The following is a 20,481-nucleotide window of genomic DNA, read 5'->3' on the forward strand; positions in this document are numbered from 1 at the left end:
TGAGAAACCGGCAGCGTCATTTTTTTTTTACAATGTAAAATCCCATTGCACGACTGCGATCGGCCTCATATATAGGTGACGACGTGGCCCCTCCCCCACGCGCGGGCCTCACCTGAGAACCCCCAGGGGGTGCGCGCACAGGAAGTTATAGTAACAGATGTCCTGGTTTCCCGTCACATTGACGACCTGGTAAAAAAAAAAGAGACATGAGCCGCAAAATACCCACAAAACAACATGGAGGACGAGTGGGGGGCGGCGCAGCGAGAAACCGCCATAATCACAGAATGATGACGTCACAGACGACCCCGAGATCCTCCACATCAACTCTACATAAAGATTCCCGTAACCATGCCCTATACTCCAGTCACATCCAGAGCTGCATTCACAATTCTGCTGGTTTCCAGTTAACTCTCAGGCTGCAGGATTTCACATCCCTCTGCTTCTCACTGCCGGTTTATGGGGAATACTTTAATGTTATACAATGTGGTAGAATAATAAGGAAAACGCAACATCTCCCGCAATGCACTACAGCAGAGACCAGTGCATTATGGGGCCTCAATTATAGGCAGCCCCAAACAAGACAGATCGGAGGGCGGGGGAGGGGAGGTACGTACGGTTTGGTAGGTGATGACAAGCTGGATGACGGGCAGAGCGTAGAACACGGCGATGGTAATTATGTTCCTGGGTGAGGAAGGGAAGGGAAACAATGGATCAGAGGCGTTATAGGAAACAAATGGAGACTGCAGCCGATGGGGCGCCCTATAGATTAACCCCCGGCGTGCTGGACTGGACACTCACCAGAAGTAGATCTTGTACTTCTTACTGATGGTTCTCCGGTCCTTGATGGACAGATCCGAGACGTAGAGGAAAGTCTGGAGAAAGGATCGGCACGGAAGAAAGTGTTCATGTCGACTACAGAATTGATGGCGGCCGTGGCACGGTCATGTGACTACTTACCTTCGCTTGGATGACATTTTTATCGCCCTCCATCTCCGGGATTCCATCGAAGTCGCTCTCTTCATCCACAGAGCTGTCCGAGTAAACCCGAGGGCGAGGAATGGGGGGAAGCGATTTTCCTTTTCTGTGGCGCGACTCATCTACGGAGACAAAACGGTCATTATAGCGCCGGATTCCTGTCATCCGGCATCTGATAGTCCAGAAACTGCAATGGTCCAGCACAGACCTGAAGCAGAAGTCTGAAGCCTCAGGCGGACGTAGGGTCTGTGATTACAGGGCGGCCGCGCACTGTCACCCGCGGGCCGCGCTCCCATTATAAAGTGAAGGAGCACAGTCCCATTTTTTGCGGGTCAGTTCTGCGGCCCGGACGCTTACGTGTAAATATACAACAAGGTGTCCGTGCGCCATAGAAATGACTGGATCCGTATTATGATCCGCTACTACAGGTCCGTAATTGTGGAAGAAAATGACGGTTGTGTGAATGAGGCCTAAAGTGGAAGCCCCCTCCTCCTGCTGTGAGGGTGAACGTGATCTATTGTTCTCTGTTATCAGCCAAGTGTGGCTGGGGAGCGGCTGACTGCAGAGTTCTTCGGTGTGATGAGTGACAGGAGGCCATAATGAAGAAGCGGGGTCCTCCTGCTCTTACCTATAGCCCCGTAGCTGCTTCCCTCCGGGGTGCTGGTGGTTATGGGATGTGAAGCCGCCACCGTTCCCTCTCCTGTAAATAATACGTCCGATTAACCCTTTACACAGTATACATCGTATCTGACCCGCCCTGTCACATGATCTCACCCCCCACTCATAGTAACTCGGGAGACATCACTATAACAGTGCCATGTGTCACATATATATATATACTCAGCATCCAGCAGCCGTACCTTCATCCGGGCTCCCATTAATGTTCAGACCTTTCTTCTGATTCCTGGAATATAAAACAATTAATTATCATTCATAAGAGTGAAATGCAATGTGTCCGTGGAGTCCGTGTACTACTCGCGCTCACCACAAGAGGGCATTAAAATCACGATGAAGATAGTCACAAAAAGTACTACGTAATATGTGATACCCCAAGTCACCACAAGAGGGCTACCACTAACATGTAATACCCCTATTCACCACAAGAGGGCTACCACTGACATGTAATACCCCTATTCACCACAAGAGGGCTACCACTGACATGTAATACCCCTTAGTCATCACAAGAGGGCTACCACTGACATGTAATACCCCTTAGTCATCACAAGAGGGCTACCACTGACATGTAATACCCCTTAGTCATCACAAGAGGGCTACCACTAACATCTAATACCCATAGTCACCACAAGATGGCTACATCTAACATGTAATACCCCTAGCCACCACAAGAGGGCTACCACTGTCATGTAATGCCCCTAGTCACCACAAGAGAGCTACCACTAACATGTAATACCCCTAGTCAACACAAGAGGGCTACCACCAACATGTAATACCCCTAGTCACCACAAGAGGGCTACCACTAACATGTAATACCCCTAGTCACCACAAGAGGGCTACCACTAACATGTAATACCCCTAGTCACCACAAGAGGACTACCACTAACATGTACTACCCATAATCAGCAGAAAGGGATGCAGAGCACTCCGCCAATAACATGTACTACTCATAGTCACCACCGCCATGTACTACCCATAGTCGCCATGGGAAGGTGCAGCACACTTCACCACTAATATGTACTACCCATAATCACCACAAGAGGGTGCAGCACACACCACCGCTAAAATGTACTACCCATAATCACCACAAGAGGGTGCAGCACACACCATCGCTAACATGTACTACCCATAATCATCACAAGAGGATGCGGCACACACCACCACTAACATGCACTACCTATAATCACCACAAGAGGGTGCAGCACACACCACCACTAACATGCACTACCAATAATCACCACAAGAGGGTGCAGCACACACCACCACTAACATGCACTACCCATAATCACCACAAGAGGATGCAGCACACACCATCGCTAAGTTGCAGTACCCATAATCACCACAAGGGGATGCAGCATACACCACCGCTAACATGCACTACCCATAATCACCAGAAGGGGATGCAGCACACACCACCACTAACGTGTACTACCCATAATCACAAGAGGATGCAGTGTACACGTGTACACACACACACACACACACACACACACACACACACACACACACACTACTGATAATCACCACAAGAGGGTGCAATACTTTATAATAATGGGGAACATTCATCTTTAGTGTTGTGGGACTCACCTTAAATGGTTAATGAATAACACAAAAAAAGCTCCCAGATAGAAGATGAGGAAGAAGAGGAGGCACAGGAGGTTGGCGTGGATGTAGACGGAATCTGGGGATCAGAAAATAAAGACGTTTCCTCCAGTTCATGTGACTATAGCGACATATAGAGTGTATATATATATATATATATGAGTATCCTCAGGCCCGGGGCTCTTACTATTAATGGACGGCGTGATCGTCACCTCCATGTGCTTCACCCGTTTCAGATTCCAGGTGTGGTTACCTGTCCCTAAGAAAAGTATTATAAAAAAAATAAATAGAAACACAAAATAATGTAAAAAAATAAAGGCGGAGAAAAGATCAGCTGCAGTTCTACCTTATGACCAGCAGGCGGCGCCTCTTACCTATAGTGGACACCGGGACTGAGCCGCCACACGCATAATCTTCCGGCTTGATGACGAATACTGTGTAAAACTCCCCCTTAGGGAAATCCTTCCTCTGAATGGGGGGAGATGACACGTTACTACAGGTGACGAGCAGCCAGACCCCCCCCAATATTATCCTGCCACCCAGCGCTACCCCCAGACATCCTCTGTGCAGCCGCCTTAACATGCTGCCCCGTTATAATTAGAAGTTGGGGGGCGATGACCTGTTTGGGACCATCCTGTGAATCGGAGACATGTGAGGGGGGTCCTTTAAGAAACCGCCATTGATCCCTGCGATAATTGCTCATCTTATAGGGGATCTCATTCTCATACGCAGTCGTTGCCCAGTTTGCCCCCTGCTGTGGTTTGGACACCCGCCTGAGCTGGAATGATGGGGTCATGGAGAGATAACGGGAGGCATTAACCCCTCCTACCCCGCGGGACCCACCTGTATGGTGATGGCGGCTTTCTTGGTCATGGATTGGTAAACGCCGTTGAATTCCACGTTATGATCCATATCATAGACCGGACACTGGAGGAGAGAGGAGATGACATGTGACCACTGCTGGGACTTGTAGTGCCATAAATGCTACATAAAAGTGACCTAATAACTGACTACACTGGAGGTTATTTGTGGGGGTCTCGCCGCCCCTCTCCCTATAGATCCCATTCTGTGGGGGTCGCGGACACTTTCGTCTTCCGTCCCCTCCACTTGGAGGTGCAGCTGCTTATTCATTTTTTTCTGCCTTTCCTGGCAAGAAACTGTTTCCTGCCGCCGGTGGGCGCCGCGCCAGCGCCATGGGTAATACGTTGTGTCACTGCCTGGCAGACAATTCCCATAGAAGAAGAATGTACCGGAGAGGACGCAGCGTCCACAACCCAAATCCTCACTCCGACCGTCTATGTGAGAGCAGAATAAAGGGGTCCTCCGGGATCCAGGAACTGACGGTAAAAGGGCTGAGCACAGGCTCCAAACCACTAATATACATTGTCCTAAAGATTGACCCCCTCACCCTTAACTGGGGGGCCGTGGCTGCCGGGGGCATCGGTCACTCTCTGTAGGATCGATTGGTCGTGTCTGGTAATTTAGAGTCTTGTCCAAACTTCAGTGCAGACCCGACCAATCGATCATCCAGGGAGCCAACATTAGTCGCCTGCAGTCCTGATCGCCCAGATCATTGTGTGAGGGGTGTAGTACATTTATTCATTAACCCCGGAGAGCCCCTTTAATTCTGTTATTTCCCAATTAGAGGAGTCGGGGTGAGAATTATATATAGGAAATCTTGTCCAAACATCAAATCCCGACTCCGACATCTTTAGGGTATGTTCACACGTAGTCAACAAAAACGTCTGAAAATCCAGAGCTGTTTTCAAGGGAAAACAGACCCTGCTTTTCAGACGTTTTTTTACCAACTCGCATTTTTCGCGGCGTTTTCACGCCGTTTTCGCGGTGTTTTTTACGTCCGTTTTTGGAGCTGTTTTCATTGGAGTCTATGAGAAAACAGCTCCAAAAACGTCCAAAGAAGTGTCCTGCATATAATGTATATAAGTGTCCTGCATATAATGTATATAAGTGTCCTGCATATAATGTATATAAGTGTCCTGCATATAATGTATATAAGTGTCCTGCATATAATGTATATAAGTGTCCCGCATATAATGTATATAAGTGTCCCGCATATAATGTATATAAGTGTCCCGCATATAATGTATATAAGTGTCCCGCATATAATGTATATAAGTGTCCCGCATATAATGTATATAAGTGTCCCGCATATAATGTATATAAGTGTCCCGCATATAATGTATATAAGTGTCCCGCATATAATGTATATAAGTGTCCCGCATATAATGTATATAAGTGTCCCGCATATAATGTATATAAGTGTCCCGCATATAATGTATATAAGTGTCCTGCATATAATGTATATAAGTGTCCCGCATATAATGTATATAAGTGTCCCGCATATAATGTATATAAGTGTCCCGCATATAATGTATATAAGTGTCCCGCATATAATGTATATAAGTGTCCCGCATATAATGTATATAAGTGTCCTGCATATAATGTATATAAGTGTCCCGCATATAATGTATATAAGTGTCCCGCATATAATGTATATAAGTGTCCCGCATATAATGTATATAAGTGTCCCGCATATAATGTATATAAGTGTCCCGCATATAATGTATATAAGTGTCCCGCATATAATGTATATAAGTGTCCCGCATATAATGTATATAAGTGTCCCGCGTATAATGTATATAAGTGTCCCGCATATAATGTATATAAGTGTCCCGCATATAATGTATATAAGTGTCCCGCATATAATGTATATAAGTGTCCCGCATATAATGTATATAAGTGTCCCGCATATAATGTATATAAGTGTCCCGCATATAATGTATATAAGTGTCCCGCATATAATGTATATAAGTGTCCCGCATATAATGTATATAAGTGTCCTGCATATAATGTATATAAGTGTCCCGCATATAATGTATATAAGTGTCCCGCATATAATGTATATAAGTGTCCCGCATATAATGTATATAAGTGTCCCGCATATAATGTATATAAGTGTCCCGCATATAATGTATATAAGTGTCCCGCATATAATGTATATAAGTGTCCCGCATATAATGTATATAAGTGTCCCGCATATAATGTATATAAGTGTCCCGCATATAATGTATATAAGTGTCCCGCATATAATGTATATAAGTGTCCCGCATATAATGTATATAAGTGTCCCGCATATAATGTATATAAGTGTCCCGCGTATAATGTATATAAGTGTCCCGCATATAATGTATATAAGTGTCCCGCATATAATGTATATAAGTGTCCCGCATATAATGTATATAAGTGTCCTGCATATAATGTATATGTGTCCCGCATATAATGTATATAAGTGTCCCGCATATAATGTATATAAGTGCCCCGCATATAATGTATATAAGTGTCCCGCATAAAATGTATATAAGTGTCCCGCGTATAATGTATATAAGTGTCCCGCATATAATGTATAAGTGTCCTGCATATAATGTATATAAGTGTCCCGCATATAATGTATATAAGTGTCCCGCATATAATGTATATAAGTGTCCCGCATATAATGTATATAAGTGTCCCGCATATAATGTATATAAGTGTCCCGCATATAATGTATATAAGTGTCCCGCATATAATGTATATAAGTGTCCCGCATATAATGTATATAAGTGTCCCGCATATAATGTATATAAGTGTCCCGCATAAAATGTATATAAGTGTCCCGCGTATAATGTATATAAGTGTCCCGCGTATAATGTATATAAGTGTCCCGCATATAATGTATATAAGTGTCCCGCATATAATGTATAGAAGTGTCCTGCATATAATGTATATAAGTGTCCCGCATATAATGTATATAAGTGTCCCGCATATAATGTATATAAGTGTCCCGCATATAATGTATATAAGTGTCCCGCATATAATGTATATAAGTGTCCCGCATATAATGTATAGAAGTGTCCCGCATATAATGTATATAAGTGTCCCGCATATAATGTATATAAGTGTCCCGCATATAATGTATATAAGTGTCCCGCATATAATGTATATAAGTGTCCCGCATATAATGTATATAAGTGTCCCGCATATAATGTATATAAGTGTCCCGCATATAATGTATATAAGTGTCCCGCATATAATGTATATAAGTGTCCCGCATATAATGTATATAAGTGTCCTGCATATAATGTATATAAGTGTCCTGCATATAATGTATATAAGTGTCCTGCATATAATGTATATAAGTGTCCCGCATATAATGTATATAAGTGTCCCGCATATAATGTATATAAGTGTCCCGCATATAATGTATATAAGTGTCCCGCATATAATGTATATAAGTGTCCCGCATAAAATGTATATAAGTGTCCCGCGTATAATGTATATAAGTGTCCCGCATATAATGTATAAGTGTCCTGCATATAATGTATATAAGTGTCCCGCATATAATGTATATAAGTGTCCTGCATATAATGTATATAAGTGTCCCGCATATAATGTATAGAAGTGTCCCGCATATAATGTATATAAGTGTCCCGCATATAATGTATATAAGTGTCCCGCATATAATGTATATAAGTGTCCCGCATATAATGTATATAAGTGTCCCGCATAGAATGTATATAAGTGTCCCGCATAAAATGTAAATAAGTGTCCCGCGTATAATGTATATAAGTGTCCCGCGTATAATGTATATAAGTGTCCCGCATATAATGTATATAAGTGTCCCGCATATAATGTATAGAAGTGTCCCGCGTATAATGTATATGTGTCCCGCGTATAATGTATATAAGTGTCCCGCGTATAATGTATATAAGTGTCCCGCATATAATGTATATGTGTCCCGCATATAATGTATATAAGTGTCCTGCATATAATGTATATAAGTGTCCCGCATATAATGTATATAAGTGTCCCGCGTATAATGTATATAAGTGTCCCGCATATAATGTATATAAGTGCCCTGCATATAATGTATATAAGTGTCCTGCATATAATGTGTATAAGTGTCCCGCATATAATGTATATAAGTGTCCTGCATATAATGTATATAAGTGTCCTGTATATAATGTATATAAGTGTCCCGCATATAATGTATATAAGTGTCCTGCATATAATGTATATAAGTGTCCCGCATATAATGTATATAAGTGTCCCGCATATAATGTATATAAGTGTCCCGCATATAATGTATACAAGTGTCCCGCATATAATGTATATAAGTGTCCCGCATATAATGTATATAAGTGTCCCGCATATAATGTATATAAGTGTCCCGCGTATAATGTATATAAGTGTCCCGCATATAATGTATATAAGTGTCCCGCATATAATGTATAGAAGTGTCCCGCATATAATGTATAGAAGTGTCCCGCATATAATGTATAGAAGTGTCCCGCATATAATGTATATAAGTGTCCCGCATAAAATGTATATAAGTGTCCCGCGTATAATGTATAGAAGTGTCCCGCATATAATGTATAGAAGTGTCCCGCATATAATGTATAGAAGTGTCCCGCATATAATGTATATAAGTGTCCCGCATATAATGTATATAAGTGTCCCGCATATAATGTATATAAGTGTCCCGCATATAATGTATATAAGTGTCCCGCATATAATGTATATAAGTGTCCCGCGTATAATGTATATAAGTGTCCCGCGTATAATGTATATGTGTCCCGCGTATAATGTATATAAGTGTCCCGCGTATAATGTATATAAGTGTCCCGCATATAATGTATATGTGTCCCGCATATAATGTATATAAGTGTCCCGCATATAATGTATATAAGTGTCCCGCATATAATGTATATAAGTGTCCCGCGTATAATGTATATAAGTGTCCCGCATATAATGTATATAAGTGTCCCGCATATAATGTATATAAGTGTCCCGCGTATAATGTATATAAGTGTCCCGCGTATAATGTATATAAGTGTCCCGCGTATAATGTATGTGTCCCGCGTATAATGTATATAAGTGTCCCGCGTATAATGTATATAAGTGTCCCGCATATAATGTATATGTGTCCCGCATATAATGTATATAAGTGTCCCGCATATAATGTATATAAGTGTCCCGCATATAATGTATATAAGTGTCCCGCGTATAATGTATATAAGTGTCCCGCATATAATGTATATAAGTGTCCCGCATATAATGTATAGAAGTGTCCCGCATATAATGTATAGAAGTGTCCCGCATATAATGTATAGAAGTGTCCCGCATATAATGTATATAAGTGTCCCGCATAAAATGTATATAAGTGTCCCGCGTATAATGTATAGAAGTGTCCCGCATATAATGTATAGAAGTGTCCCGCATATAATGTATAGAAGTGTCCCGCATATAATGTATATAAGTGTCCCGCATATAATGTATATAAGTGTCCCGCATATAATGTATATAAGTGTCCCGCATATAATGTATATAAGTGTCCCGCATATAATGTATATAAGTGTCCCGCGTATAATGTATATAAGTGTCCCGCGTATAATGTATATGTGTCCCGCGTATAATGTATATAAGTGTCCCGCGTATAATGTATATAAGTGTCCCGCATATAATGTATATGTGTCCCGCATATAATGTATATAAGTGTCCCGCATATAATGTATATAAGTGTCCCGCATATAATGTATATAAGTGTCCCGCGTATAATGTATATAAGTGTCCCGCATATAATGTATATAAGTGCCCTGCATATAATGTATATAAGTGTCCTGCATATAATGTGTATAAGTGTCCCGCATATAATGTATATAAGTGTCCTGCATATAATGTATATAAGTGTCCTGTATATAATGTATATAAGTGTCCCGCATATAATGTATATAAGTGTCCTGCATATAATGTATATAAGTGTCCCGCATATAATGTATATAAGTGTCCCGCATATAATGTATATAAGTGTCCCGCATATAATGTATATAAGTGTCCCGCATATAATGTATACAAGTGTCCCGCATATAATGTATAGAAGTGTCCCGCATATAATGTATAGAAGTGTCCCGCATATAATGTATATAAGTGTCCCGCGTATAATGTATATAAGTGTCCCGCATATAATGTATAGAAGTGTCCCGCATATAATGTATATAAGTGTCCCGCATATAATGTATAGAAGTGTCCCGCATATAATGTATAGAAGTGTCCCGCATATAATGTATATAAGTGTCCCGCATATAATGTATATAAGTGTCCCGCATATAATGTATATAAGTGTCCCGCATATAATGTATATAAGTGTCCCGCATATAATGTATATAAGTGTCCCGCATATAATGTATATAAGTGTCCTGCATATAATGTATATAAGTGTCCCGCGTATAATGTATATAAGTGTCCCGCGTATAATGTATATGTGTCCTGCGTATAATGTATATAAGTGTCCCGCGTATAATGTATATAAGCAGTGGCGGATTAAGAAGACCATGGGCCCTGGGCTGTTACCCAAACTTGGGCCCCCCTTCTCCACCACCACCCTGCCGCGCCGTAACTATTGCTAACACTACCTAAACACTAGTACACAAAGTAGGCACATTATGCACAAAGTACACACAGTACACAAAGTACGCACATTATGCACAAAGTACGCACATTATGCACAAAGTACACACAGTACACAAAGTAGGCACATTATGCACAAAGTAGGCACATTATGCACAAAGTAGGCACATTATGCACAAAGTACACAAAGTAGGCACATTATGCACAAAGTACGCACATTATGCACAAAGTACACACAGTACACAAAGTAGGCACATTATGCACAAAGTACGCACATTATGCACATTATGCACAAAGTACACACAGTACACAAAGTAGGCACATTATGCACAAAGTAGGCACATTATGCACAAAGTACACACAGTACACAAAGTAGGCACATTATGCACAAAGTAGGCACATTACGCACAAAGTACGCACATTATGCACAAAGTACGCACAGTACAAAGTAGGCACATTATGCACAAAGTACGCACAGTACACACATTATGCACAAAGTACGCACAGTACACACATTATGCACAAAGTACGCACAGCACAAAGTACGCACATTATGCACAAAGTACGCACAGTACAAAGTACGCACATTATGCACAAAGTACGCACAGTACACAAAGTACACACATTATGCACAAAGTACACAAAGTAGGCACATTATACACTAAGTAGGCACATTATACACGAGTATGCACATTATACACAAAGTACACCTTGTAAACACATGAATATGGACATTAAACATACATGAATATGGGCATTAAACATACATGAATATGGACATTAAACATACATGAATATGGACATTAAACATACATTAATATGGACATTAAACACACATGAATATGGACATTAAACACACATGAATATGGGCATTAAACACACATGAATATGGACATTAAACACACATGAATATGGACATTAAACACACATGAATATGGACATTAAACACACATGAATATGGACATTAAACATACATGAATATGGACATTAAACACACATGAATATGGATATTAAACACACATGCACTTACCTTTTATGTCTTCACTGCAGCTCTTCTCCTGCTCACAGCACAGAGCCCGCCGACAGTCTCCCCTCCCCCATGTCCCGACAGCTAGCAGCAGAGATGTTTAGAGCAGGGAAGGGGGGCTGGAGGGGGAGCTTCTAAAGCAGCACAGACCACGGCTGCTAAGTAGAAGCAAAGCTCCCCTCGCCTGACAGGTGCGGTCCTGGCACCGGGGCTCCCTCCGGTGCTAGCGACGCCACTGGGCATGAGGGGGTTGGGCCCCCTGGCAGTCTTGGGCCCCGGGCGACCGCCCGAAACGCCCTAATGATAATCCGCCACTGTATATAAGTGTCCCGCATATAATGTATATGTGTCCCGCATATAATGTATATAAGTGTCCTGCATATAATGTGTATAAGTATCCCGCATATAATGTATATAAGTGTCCCGCGTATAATGTATATGTGTCCCGCATATAATGTATATAAGTGTCCCGCATATAATGTATATAAGTGTCCCGCATATAATGTATATAAGTGTCCCGCGTATAATGTATATAAGTGTCCCGCGTATAATGTATATAAGTGTCCCGCATATAATGTATATAAGTGTCCTGCATATAATGTATATAAGTGTCCTGCATATAATGTGTATAAGTGTCCCGCATATAATGTGTATAAGTGTCCCGCATATAATGTATATAAGTGTCCTGCATATAATGTGTATAAGTGTCCTGCATATAATGTATATAAGTGTCCTGCATATAATGTATATAAGTGTCCTGCATATAATGTATATAAGTGTCCTGTATATAATGTATATAAGTGTCCCGCATATAATGTATATAAGTGTCCCGCGTATAATGTATATAAGTGTCCCGCGTATAATGTATATAAGTGTCCCGCATATAATGTATAGAAGTGTCCCGCATATAATGTATAGAAGTGTCCCGCATATAATGTATAGAAGTGTCCCGCATATAATGTATATAAGTGTCCCGCATATAATGTATATAAGTGTCCCGCATATAATGTATATAAGTGTCCCGCATATAATGTATATAAGTGTCCCGCATATAATGTATATAAGTGTCCCGCATATAATGTATATAAGTGTCCTGCATATAATGTATATAAGTGTCCCGCATATAATGTATATAAGTGTCCCGCGTATAATGTATATGTGTCCTGCGTATAATGTATATAAGTGTCCCGCGTATAATGTATATAAGTGTCCCGCATATAATGTATATGTGTCCCGCATATAATGTATATAAGTGTCCCGCATATAATGTATATAAGTGTCCTGTATATAATGTATATAAGTGTCCCGCATATAATGTATATAAGTGTCCCGCATATAATGTATAGAAGTGTCCCGCATATAATGTATATAAGTGTCCCGCATATAATGTATATGTGTCCTGCATATAATGTATATAAGTGTCCCGCATATAATGTATATAAGTGTCCCGCATATAATGTATATAAGTGTCCCGCATATAATGTATATAAGTGTCCCGCATATAATGTATAGAAGTGTCCCGCATATAATGTATATAAGTGTCCCGCATATAATGTATATAAGTGTCCCGCATATAATGTATATAAGTGTCCTGCATATAATGTATATAAGTGTCCTGCATATAATGTATATAAGTGTCCCGCATATAATGTATATAAGTGTCCCGCGTATAATGTATATAAGTGTCCCGCGTATAATGTATATAAGTGTCCCGCATATAATGTATATACGTGTCCCGCATATAATGTATATAAGTGTCCTGCATATAATGTATATAAGTGCCCCGCATATAATGTATATAAGTGTCCCGCATATAATGTATATAAGTGTCCCGCATATAATGTATATAAGTGCCCCGCATATAATGTATATAAGTGTCCCGCATATAATGTATAGAAGTGTCCCGCATATAATGTATATAAGTGTCCCGCATATAATGTATATAAGTGTCCCGCATATAATGTATAGAAGTGTCCCGCATATAATGTATAGAAGTGTCCTGCATATAATGTATATAAGTGTCCCGCATATAATGTATATAAGTGTCCCGCATATAATGTATATAAGTGTCCTGCATATAATGTATATAAGTGTCCCGCATATAATGTATATAAGTGTCCCGCATATAATGTATATAAGTGTCCCGCATATAATGTATATAAGTGTCCCGCATATAATGTATATAAGTGTCCCGCATATAATGTATATAAGTGTCCCGCATATAATGTATATAAGTGTCCCGCATATAATGTATATAAGTGTCCCGCATATAATGTATATAAGTGTCCCGCATATAATGTATATAAGTGTCCTGCATATAATGTATATAAGTGTCCCGCATATAATGTATATAAGTGTCCCGCGTATAATGTATATGTGTCCTGCGTATAATGTATATAAGTGTCCCGCGTATAATGTATATAAGTGTCCCGCATATAATGTATATGTGTCCCGCATATAATGTATATAAGTGTCCCGCATATAATGTATATAAGTGTCCTGTATATAATGTATATAAGTGTCCCGCATATAATGTATATAAGTGTCCCGCATATAATGTATAGAAGTGTCCCGCATATAATGTATATAAGTGTCCCGCATATAATGTATATGTGTCCTGCATATAATGTATATAAGTGTCCCGCATATAATGTATATAAGTGTCCCGCATATAATGTATATAAGTGTCCCGCATATAATGTATATAAGTGTCCCGCATATAATGTATAGAAGTGTCCCGCATATAATGTATATAAGTGTCCCGCATATAATGTATATAAGTGTCCCGCATATAATGTATATAAGTGTCCTGCATATAATGTATATAAGTGTCCTGCATATAATGTATATAAGTGTCCCGCGTATAATGTATATAAGTGTCCCGCGTATAATGTATATAAGTGTCCCGCGTATAATGTATATAAGTGTCCCGCATATAATGTATATACGTGTCCCGCATATAATGTATATAAGTGTCCTGCATATAATGTATATAAGTGCCCCGCATATAATGTATATAAGTGTCCCGCATATAATGTATATAAGTGTCCCGCATATAATGTATATAAGTGCCCCGCATATAATGTATATAAGTGTCCCGCATATAATGTATATAAGTGTCCCGCATATAATGTATATAAGTGTCCCGCATATAATGTATATAAGTGTCCCGCATATAATGTATAGAAGTGTCCCGCATATAATGTATAGAAGTGTCCTGCATATAATGTATATAAGTGTCCCGCATATAATGTATAGAAGTGTCCCGCATATAATGTATATAAGTGTCCTGCATATAATGTATATAAGTGTCCTGCATATAATGTATATAAGTGTCCCGCATATAATGTATATAAGTGTCCCGCATATAATGTATATAAGTGTCCCGCATATAATGTATATAAGTGTCCTGCATATAATGTATATAAGCGTCCCGCATATAATGTATATAAGTGTCCCGCATATAATGTATATAAGTGTCCCGCATATAATGTATATAAGTGTCCCGCATAGAATGTATATAAGTGTCCTGCATATAATGTATATAAGTGTCCCGCATATAATGTATATAAGTGTCCTGCATATAATGTATAGAAGTGTCCCGCATATAATGTATAGAAGTGTCCTGCATATAATGTATATAAGTGTCCCGCATATAATGTATATAAGTGTCCCGCATATAATGTATATAAGTGTCCCGCATATAATGTATATAAGCGTCCCGCATATAATGTATATAAGTGTCCCGCATATAATGTATATAAGTGTCCCGCATATAATGTATATAAGTGTCCCGCATAGAATGTATATAAGTGTCCTGCATATAATGTATATAAGTGTCCCGCATATAATGTATATAAGTGTCCTGCATATAATGTATAGAAGTGTCCCACATATAATGTATAGAAGTGTCCTGCATATAATGTATAGAAGTGTCCCGCATATAATGTATAGAAGTGTCCCGCATATAATGTATAGAAGTGTCCCGCATATAATGTATATAAGTGTCCCGCATATAATGTATATAAGTGTCCCGCATATAATGTAAAGAAGTGTCCCGCATATAATGTATATAAGTGTCCCGCATATAATGTATATAAGTGTCCCGCATATAATGTATATAAGTGCCCTGCATATAATGTATATAAGTGTCCTGCATATAATGTATATAAGTGTCCTGCATATAATGTATATAAGTGCCCTGCATATAATGTATATAAGTGTCCTGCATATAATGTATATAAGTGTCCTGCATATAATGTATATAAGTGTCCCGCATATAATGTATATAAGTGTCCTGCATATAATGTATATAAGTGTCCTGCATATAATGTATATAAGTGTCCCGCATATAATGTATAGAAGTGTCCTGCATATAATGTATATAAGTGTCCCGCATATAATGTATATAAGTGTCCTGCATATAATGTATAGAAGTGTCCTGCATATAATGTATATAAGTGTCCTGCATATAATGTATATAAGTGTCCCGCATATAATGTATAGAAGTGTCCTGCATATAATGTATAGAAGTGTCCCGCATATAATGTATATAAGTGTCCCGCATATAATGTATATAAGTGCCCCGCATATAATGTATATAAGTGTCCCGCATATAATGTATATAAGTGTCCCGCATATAATGTATATAAGTGTCCCGCATATAATGTATATAAGTGTCCCGCATATAATGTATAGAAGTGTCCCGCATATAATGTATAGAAGTGTCCTGCATATAATGTATATAAGTGTCCCGCATATAATGTATATAAGTGTCCCGCATATAATGTATATAAGTGTCCCGCATATAATGTATATAAATGTCCCGCATATAATGTATATAAGTGTCCCGCATATAATGTATAGAAGTGTCCCGCATATAATGTATATAAGTGTCCTGCATATAATGTATATAAGTGTCCTGCATATAATGTATATAAGTGTCCCGCATATAATGTATATAAGTGTCCCGCATATAATGTATATAAGTGTCCCGCATATAATGTATATAAGTGTCCTGCATATAATGTATATAAGCGTCCCGCATATAATGTATATAAGTGTCCCGCATATAATGTATATAAGTGTCCCGCATATAATGTATATAAGTGTCCCGCATAGAATGTATATAAGTGTCCTGCATATAATGTATATAAGTGTCCCGCATATAATGTATATAAGTGTCCTGCATATAATGTATAGAAGTGTCCCGCATATAATGTATAGAAGTGTCCTGCATATAATGTATATAAGTGTCCCGCATATAATGTATATAAGTGTCCCGCATATAATGTATATAAGCGTCCTGCATATAATGTATATAAGCGTCCCGCATATAATGTATATAAGTGTCCCGCATATAATGTATATAAGTGTCCCGCATATAATGTATATAAGTGTCCCGCATAGAATGTATATAAGTGTCCTGCATATAATGTATATAAGTGTCCCGCATATAATGTATATAAGTGTCCTGCATATAATGTATAGAAGTGTCCCACATATAATGTATAGAAGTGTCCTGCATATAATGTATAGAAGTGTCCCGCATATAATGTATAGAAGTGTCCCGCATATAATGTATAGAAGTGTCCCGCATATAATGTATATAAGTGTCCCGCATATAATGTATATATGTGTCCCGCATATAATGTATATAAGTGTCCCGCATATAATGTAAAGAAGTGTCCCGCATATAATGTATATAAGTGTCCCGCATATAATGTATATAAGTGTCCCGCATATAATGTATATAAGTGCCCTGCATATAATGTATATAAGTGTCCTGCATATAATGTATATAAGTGTCCTGCATATAATGTATATAAGTGTCCTGCATATAATGTATATAAGTGTCCTGCATATAATGTATATAAGTGTCCCGCATATAATGTATATAAGTGTCCTGCATATAATGTATATAAGTGTCCTGCATATAATGTATATAAGTGTCCCGCATATAATGTATAGAAGTGTCCTGCATATAATGTATATAAGTGTCCCGCATATAATGTATATAAGTGTCCTGCATATAATGTATAGAAGTGTCCTGCATATAATGTATATAAGTGTCCTGCATATAATGTATATAAGTGTCCCGCATATAATGTATAGAAGTGTCCTGCATATAATGTATATAAGTGTCCCGCATATAATGTATATAAGTGTCCTGCATATAATGTATAGAAGTGTCCTGCATATAATGTATATAAGTGTCCTGCACTTCTTTTGACGAGGCTGTATTTTTACGCGTCGTCTTTTGACATCTGTCAAACGACGACGCGTAAATGACAGATCGTCTGCACAGTACGTCGGCAAACCCATTCAAATGAATGGGCAGATGTTTGCCGACGTATTGGAGCCGTATTTTCTGACGTAAAACGAGGCATAATACGCCTCGTATACGTCTGAAATTTGGCCGTGTGAACATACCCTTATAAGGGACAGAGCAGAATTAAAGGGGTCCTCTGGGGTTAGAGAGGTGAAGATAAAAGGGCTGAGCGGAAGTCATAGTCCAATTCTCTAATATACATTGTATTAAAATTCTGCCCCCCCCCCCAGCAGGAGAGGGGGGGGGGGGTTCTCTCTGAAAAGTCCCATCAAAATTAAGCAGACATGAGCAATCAATCCTGTAGGGAACAATCAATCCTTCCTCGGTGCAGCCGGGGGCCCTGAGATCCGGGGCGGAATTTTATTACAATGTATATTAGAGAATTGGATTATGACGTCCGCTCAGCCCTTTTACCTTCACCTCTGGGAGCCCGGAGGACCCCTTTAATTCTGCTCTCTTCTCCCTTATAAAGATGTCGGAGTCGGGACTTCAAGTTTGAATAAGATTTCCTAAATATAATTTTAACCCCGACTCCTCTACGTGGGAGAGAACAGAATTAAAGGGGCTCTCCGTGATTAAATAAATAAAGTTAAAAGTAAGATTATGGGAGCGCACTGTAATAACCCCCCTTCCCCCACCAAACATGGATTTTGGGGATCAGGGCTGCGGGTGACTAATGATTGCTCTCTCAATGATCGATTGGTCATGTCTGCACAGGACTCTGTTTGGACAAGTCCCATTTAGACCACCAGACACAAGCAATCGATCCCAAAGAGAGTGAATAATGGCCCCCCTGCAGCCATAGCCCCCTAGTTGAGGGTGAGGGGGGCAGAATTTTAGGATAATGTATATTAGTGATTGGGTGCAGACCATTTTATCTAATTGTTGCCTCATTTCGGAGAACTCCTTTAATTTCAGCGTTCACAGACTGAATCTTTATAGAACATCCGATTAGACATTCACACCCATTTTAAAGGGGCACCAACCCTATAGTCTCTCTGTGCAGTTCAATGCACTCTATTGTCCCTGTTATCAGCCACAAAATTACCTATTACTTTCTTTTTAAACAATTGTCCGTCATTTTCTCCACTTTTATGCACTGTGATTGGGTGACAACTCACCGTAATATCCTGGACGGACACCACGGCGCAGGGAAACGTCTCGGCCGACTTCACCTTGATGATCACGGAGTCCACGCCTTCTGGGAACGAGTACAAGAAATACTACACGGGAGAGAAAGGGTTAAAGGTTGCCGCATATTTGCTGAGAACGTTTTCTTTTGCCGTCTGTGTTACTATTTGTGTACAGTACCCGCCTGTCACCCACAGCGGGCACGTCACCCTCCAGAAAGCAAACACCACACGTTGATAACACGAGGTAGAGACGTACCTGGGGCTGCGATGGCGAGGCGCTGAAATTGAGGGGAACGTCCGTCCTGGAAGAAATGAGATGATCGGTACAAGAAAATGCACTACAGCTCCCACAGGGGGGTCACCCAGCTTTCCCAGGGCCCTGAAAGGCAAATGTGCTCAGTTATGCAGTTAGAATTCTTGCAGAGACACCATTCAGGAGCCTGGGAAAGTAGAGTGGCAATCATAATGATAGAACTAGACAGAGACGCCATTCAGGAGCCTGGGAAAGTAGAGTGGCAATCATATTGATAGAACTAGACAGAGACGCCATTCAGGAGCCTGGGAAAGTAGAGTGGCAATCATATTGATAGAACTAGACAGAGACTGGGAAAGTAGGGTGACAATCCTATTGATAGAACTAGTTAGAGAAGCCATTCAGGAGCCTGAGAAAGTAGGGTGGCAATCATATTGATAGAACTAGACAGAGACGCCATTCAGGAGCCTGGGAAAGTAGAGTGGCAATCATATTGATAGAACTAGACAGAGACGCCATTCAGGAGCCTGGGAAAGTAGAGTGGCAATCATATTGATAGAACTAGTTAGAGAGGCCATTCAAGAGCCTGGGAAAGCTGGGTGGCAATCATATTGATAGAACTAGATAGAGAGGCCTTTCAGGAGCCTGGGAAAGCCAGGTGGCAATCATATTTGCCAAAACTTGGTAGCAATGCCATTCAGGAGCCTGGGAAAGTTGGGTAGCAATGATACTGATAAACATCATAATTCTGTTTAAACGCAAAATGATCGGGAAATCCCGCAATATAAATGGACAAATCCGTCAAACATTTCAAACCTTGTTCATTACAGTTCCTCGCCTAACTTTTCCGGGACCCTGAAAGACAGAACGGTTTAGTTCTCTCGCTCTTATATTGCTGCATTATATGCAGATTTTCCATTCAGGAATCTGGGAAAGCTGGTTGGCAATCATATTGATAGAACTAGGTAGAGATGCTATTCTGGAGACGCCATTCTGGAGCCTGGGAAAGCTGGGTGGCAAT

General features: G+C 39.9%; 1 protein-coding gene across 1 annotated transcript in view; it reads right to left on the reverse strand.

Annotated features, from left to right (window-relative positions):
* Window positions 1–20,481, reverse strand: part of SIDT1 (SID1 transmembrane family member 1) — a 38,221-nt gene that overhangs the window by 8,569 nt on the left and 9,171 nt on the right. Inside the window, exons 4-15 of the mRNA XM_075851250.1 lie at window positions 19,464–19,545; window positions 19,196–19,297; window positions 4,096–4,179; window positions 3,627–3,720; window positions 3,440–3,511; window positions 3,238–3,331; window positions 1,836–1,879; window positions 1,604–1,675; window positions 958–1,097; window positions 799–872; window positions 615–681; window positions 113–186 (exon numbers count right to left, since the gene is read on the reverse strand). Coding sequence (XP_075707365.1) covers window positions 113–186; window positions 615–681; window positions 799–872; window positions 958–1,097; window positions 1,604–1,675; window positions 1,836–1,879; window positions 3,238–3,331; window positions 3,440–3,511; window positions 3,627–3,720; window positions 4,096–4,179; window positions 19,196–19,297; window positions 19,464–19,545 — 999 coding nt within the window. The remainder of the gene's footprint in view (window positions 1–112; window positions 187–614; window positions 682–798; window positions 873–957; window positions 1,098–1,603; window positions 1,676–1,835; window positions 1,880–3,237; window positions 3,332–3,439; window positions 3,512–3,626; window positions 3,721–4,095; window positions 4,180–19,195; window positions 19,298–19,463; window positions 19,546–20,481) is intronic.

Source organism: Rhinoderma darwinii, chromosome 2 (assembly GCF_050947455.1).
Source record: "Rhinoderma darwinii isolate aRhiDar2 chromosome 2, aRhiDar2.hap1, whole genome shotgun sequence".
NCBI lineage: Eukaryota > Metazoa > Chordata > Amphibia > Anura > Rhinodermatidae > Rhinoderma > Rhinoderma darwinii.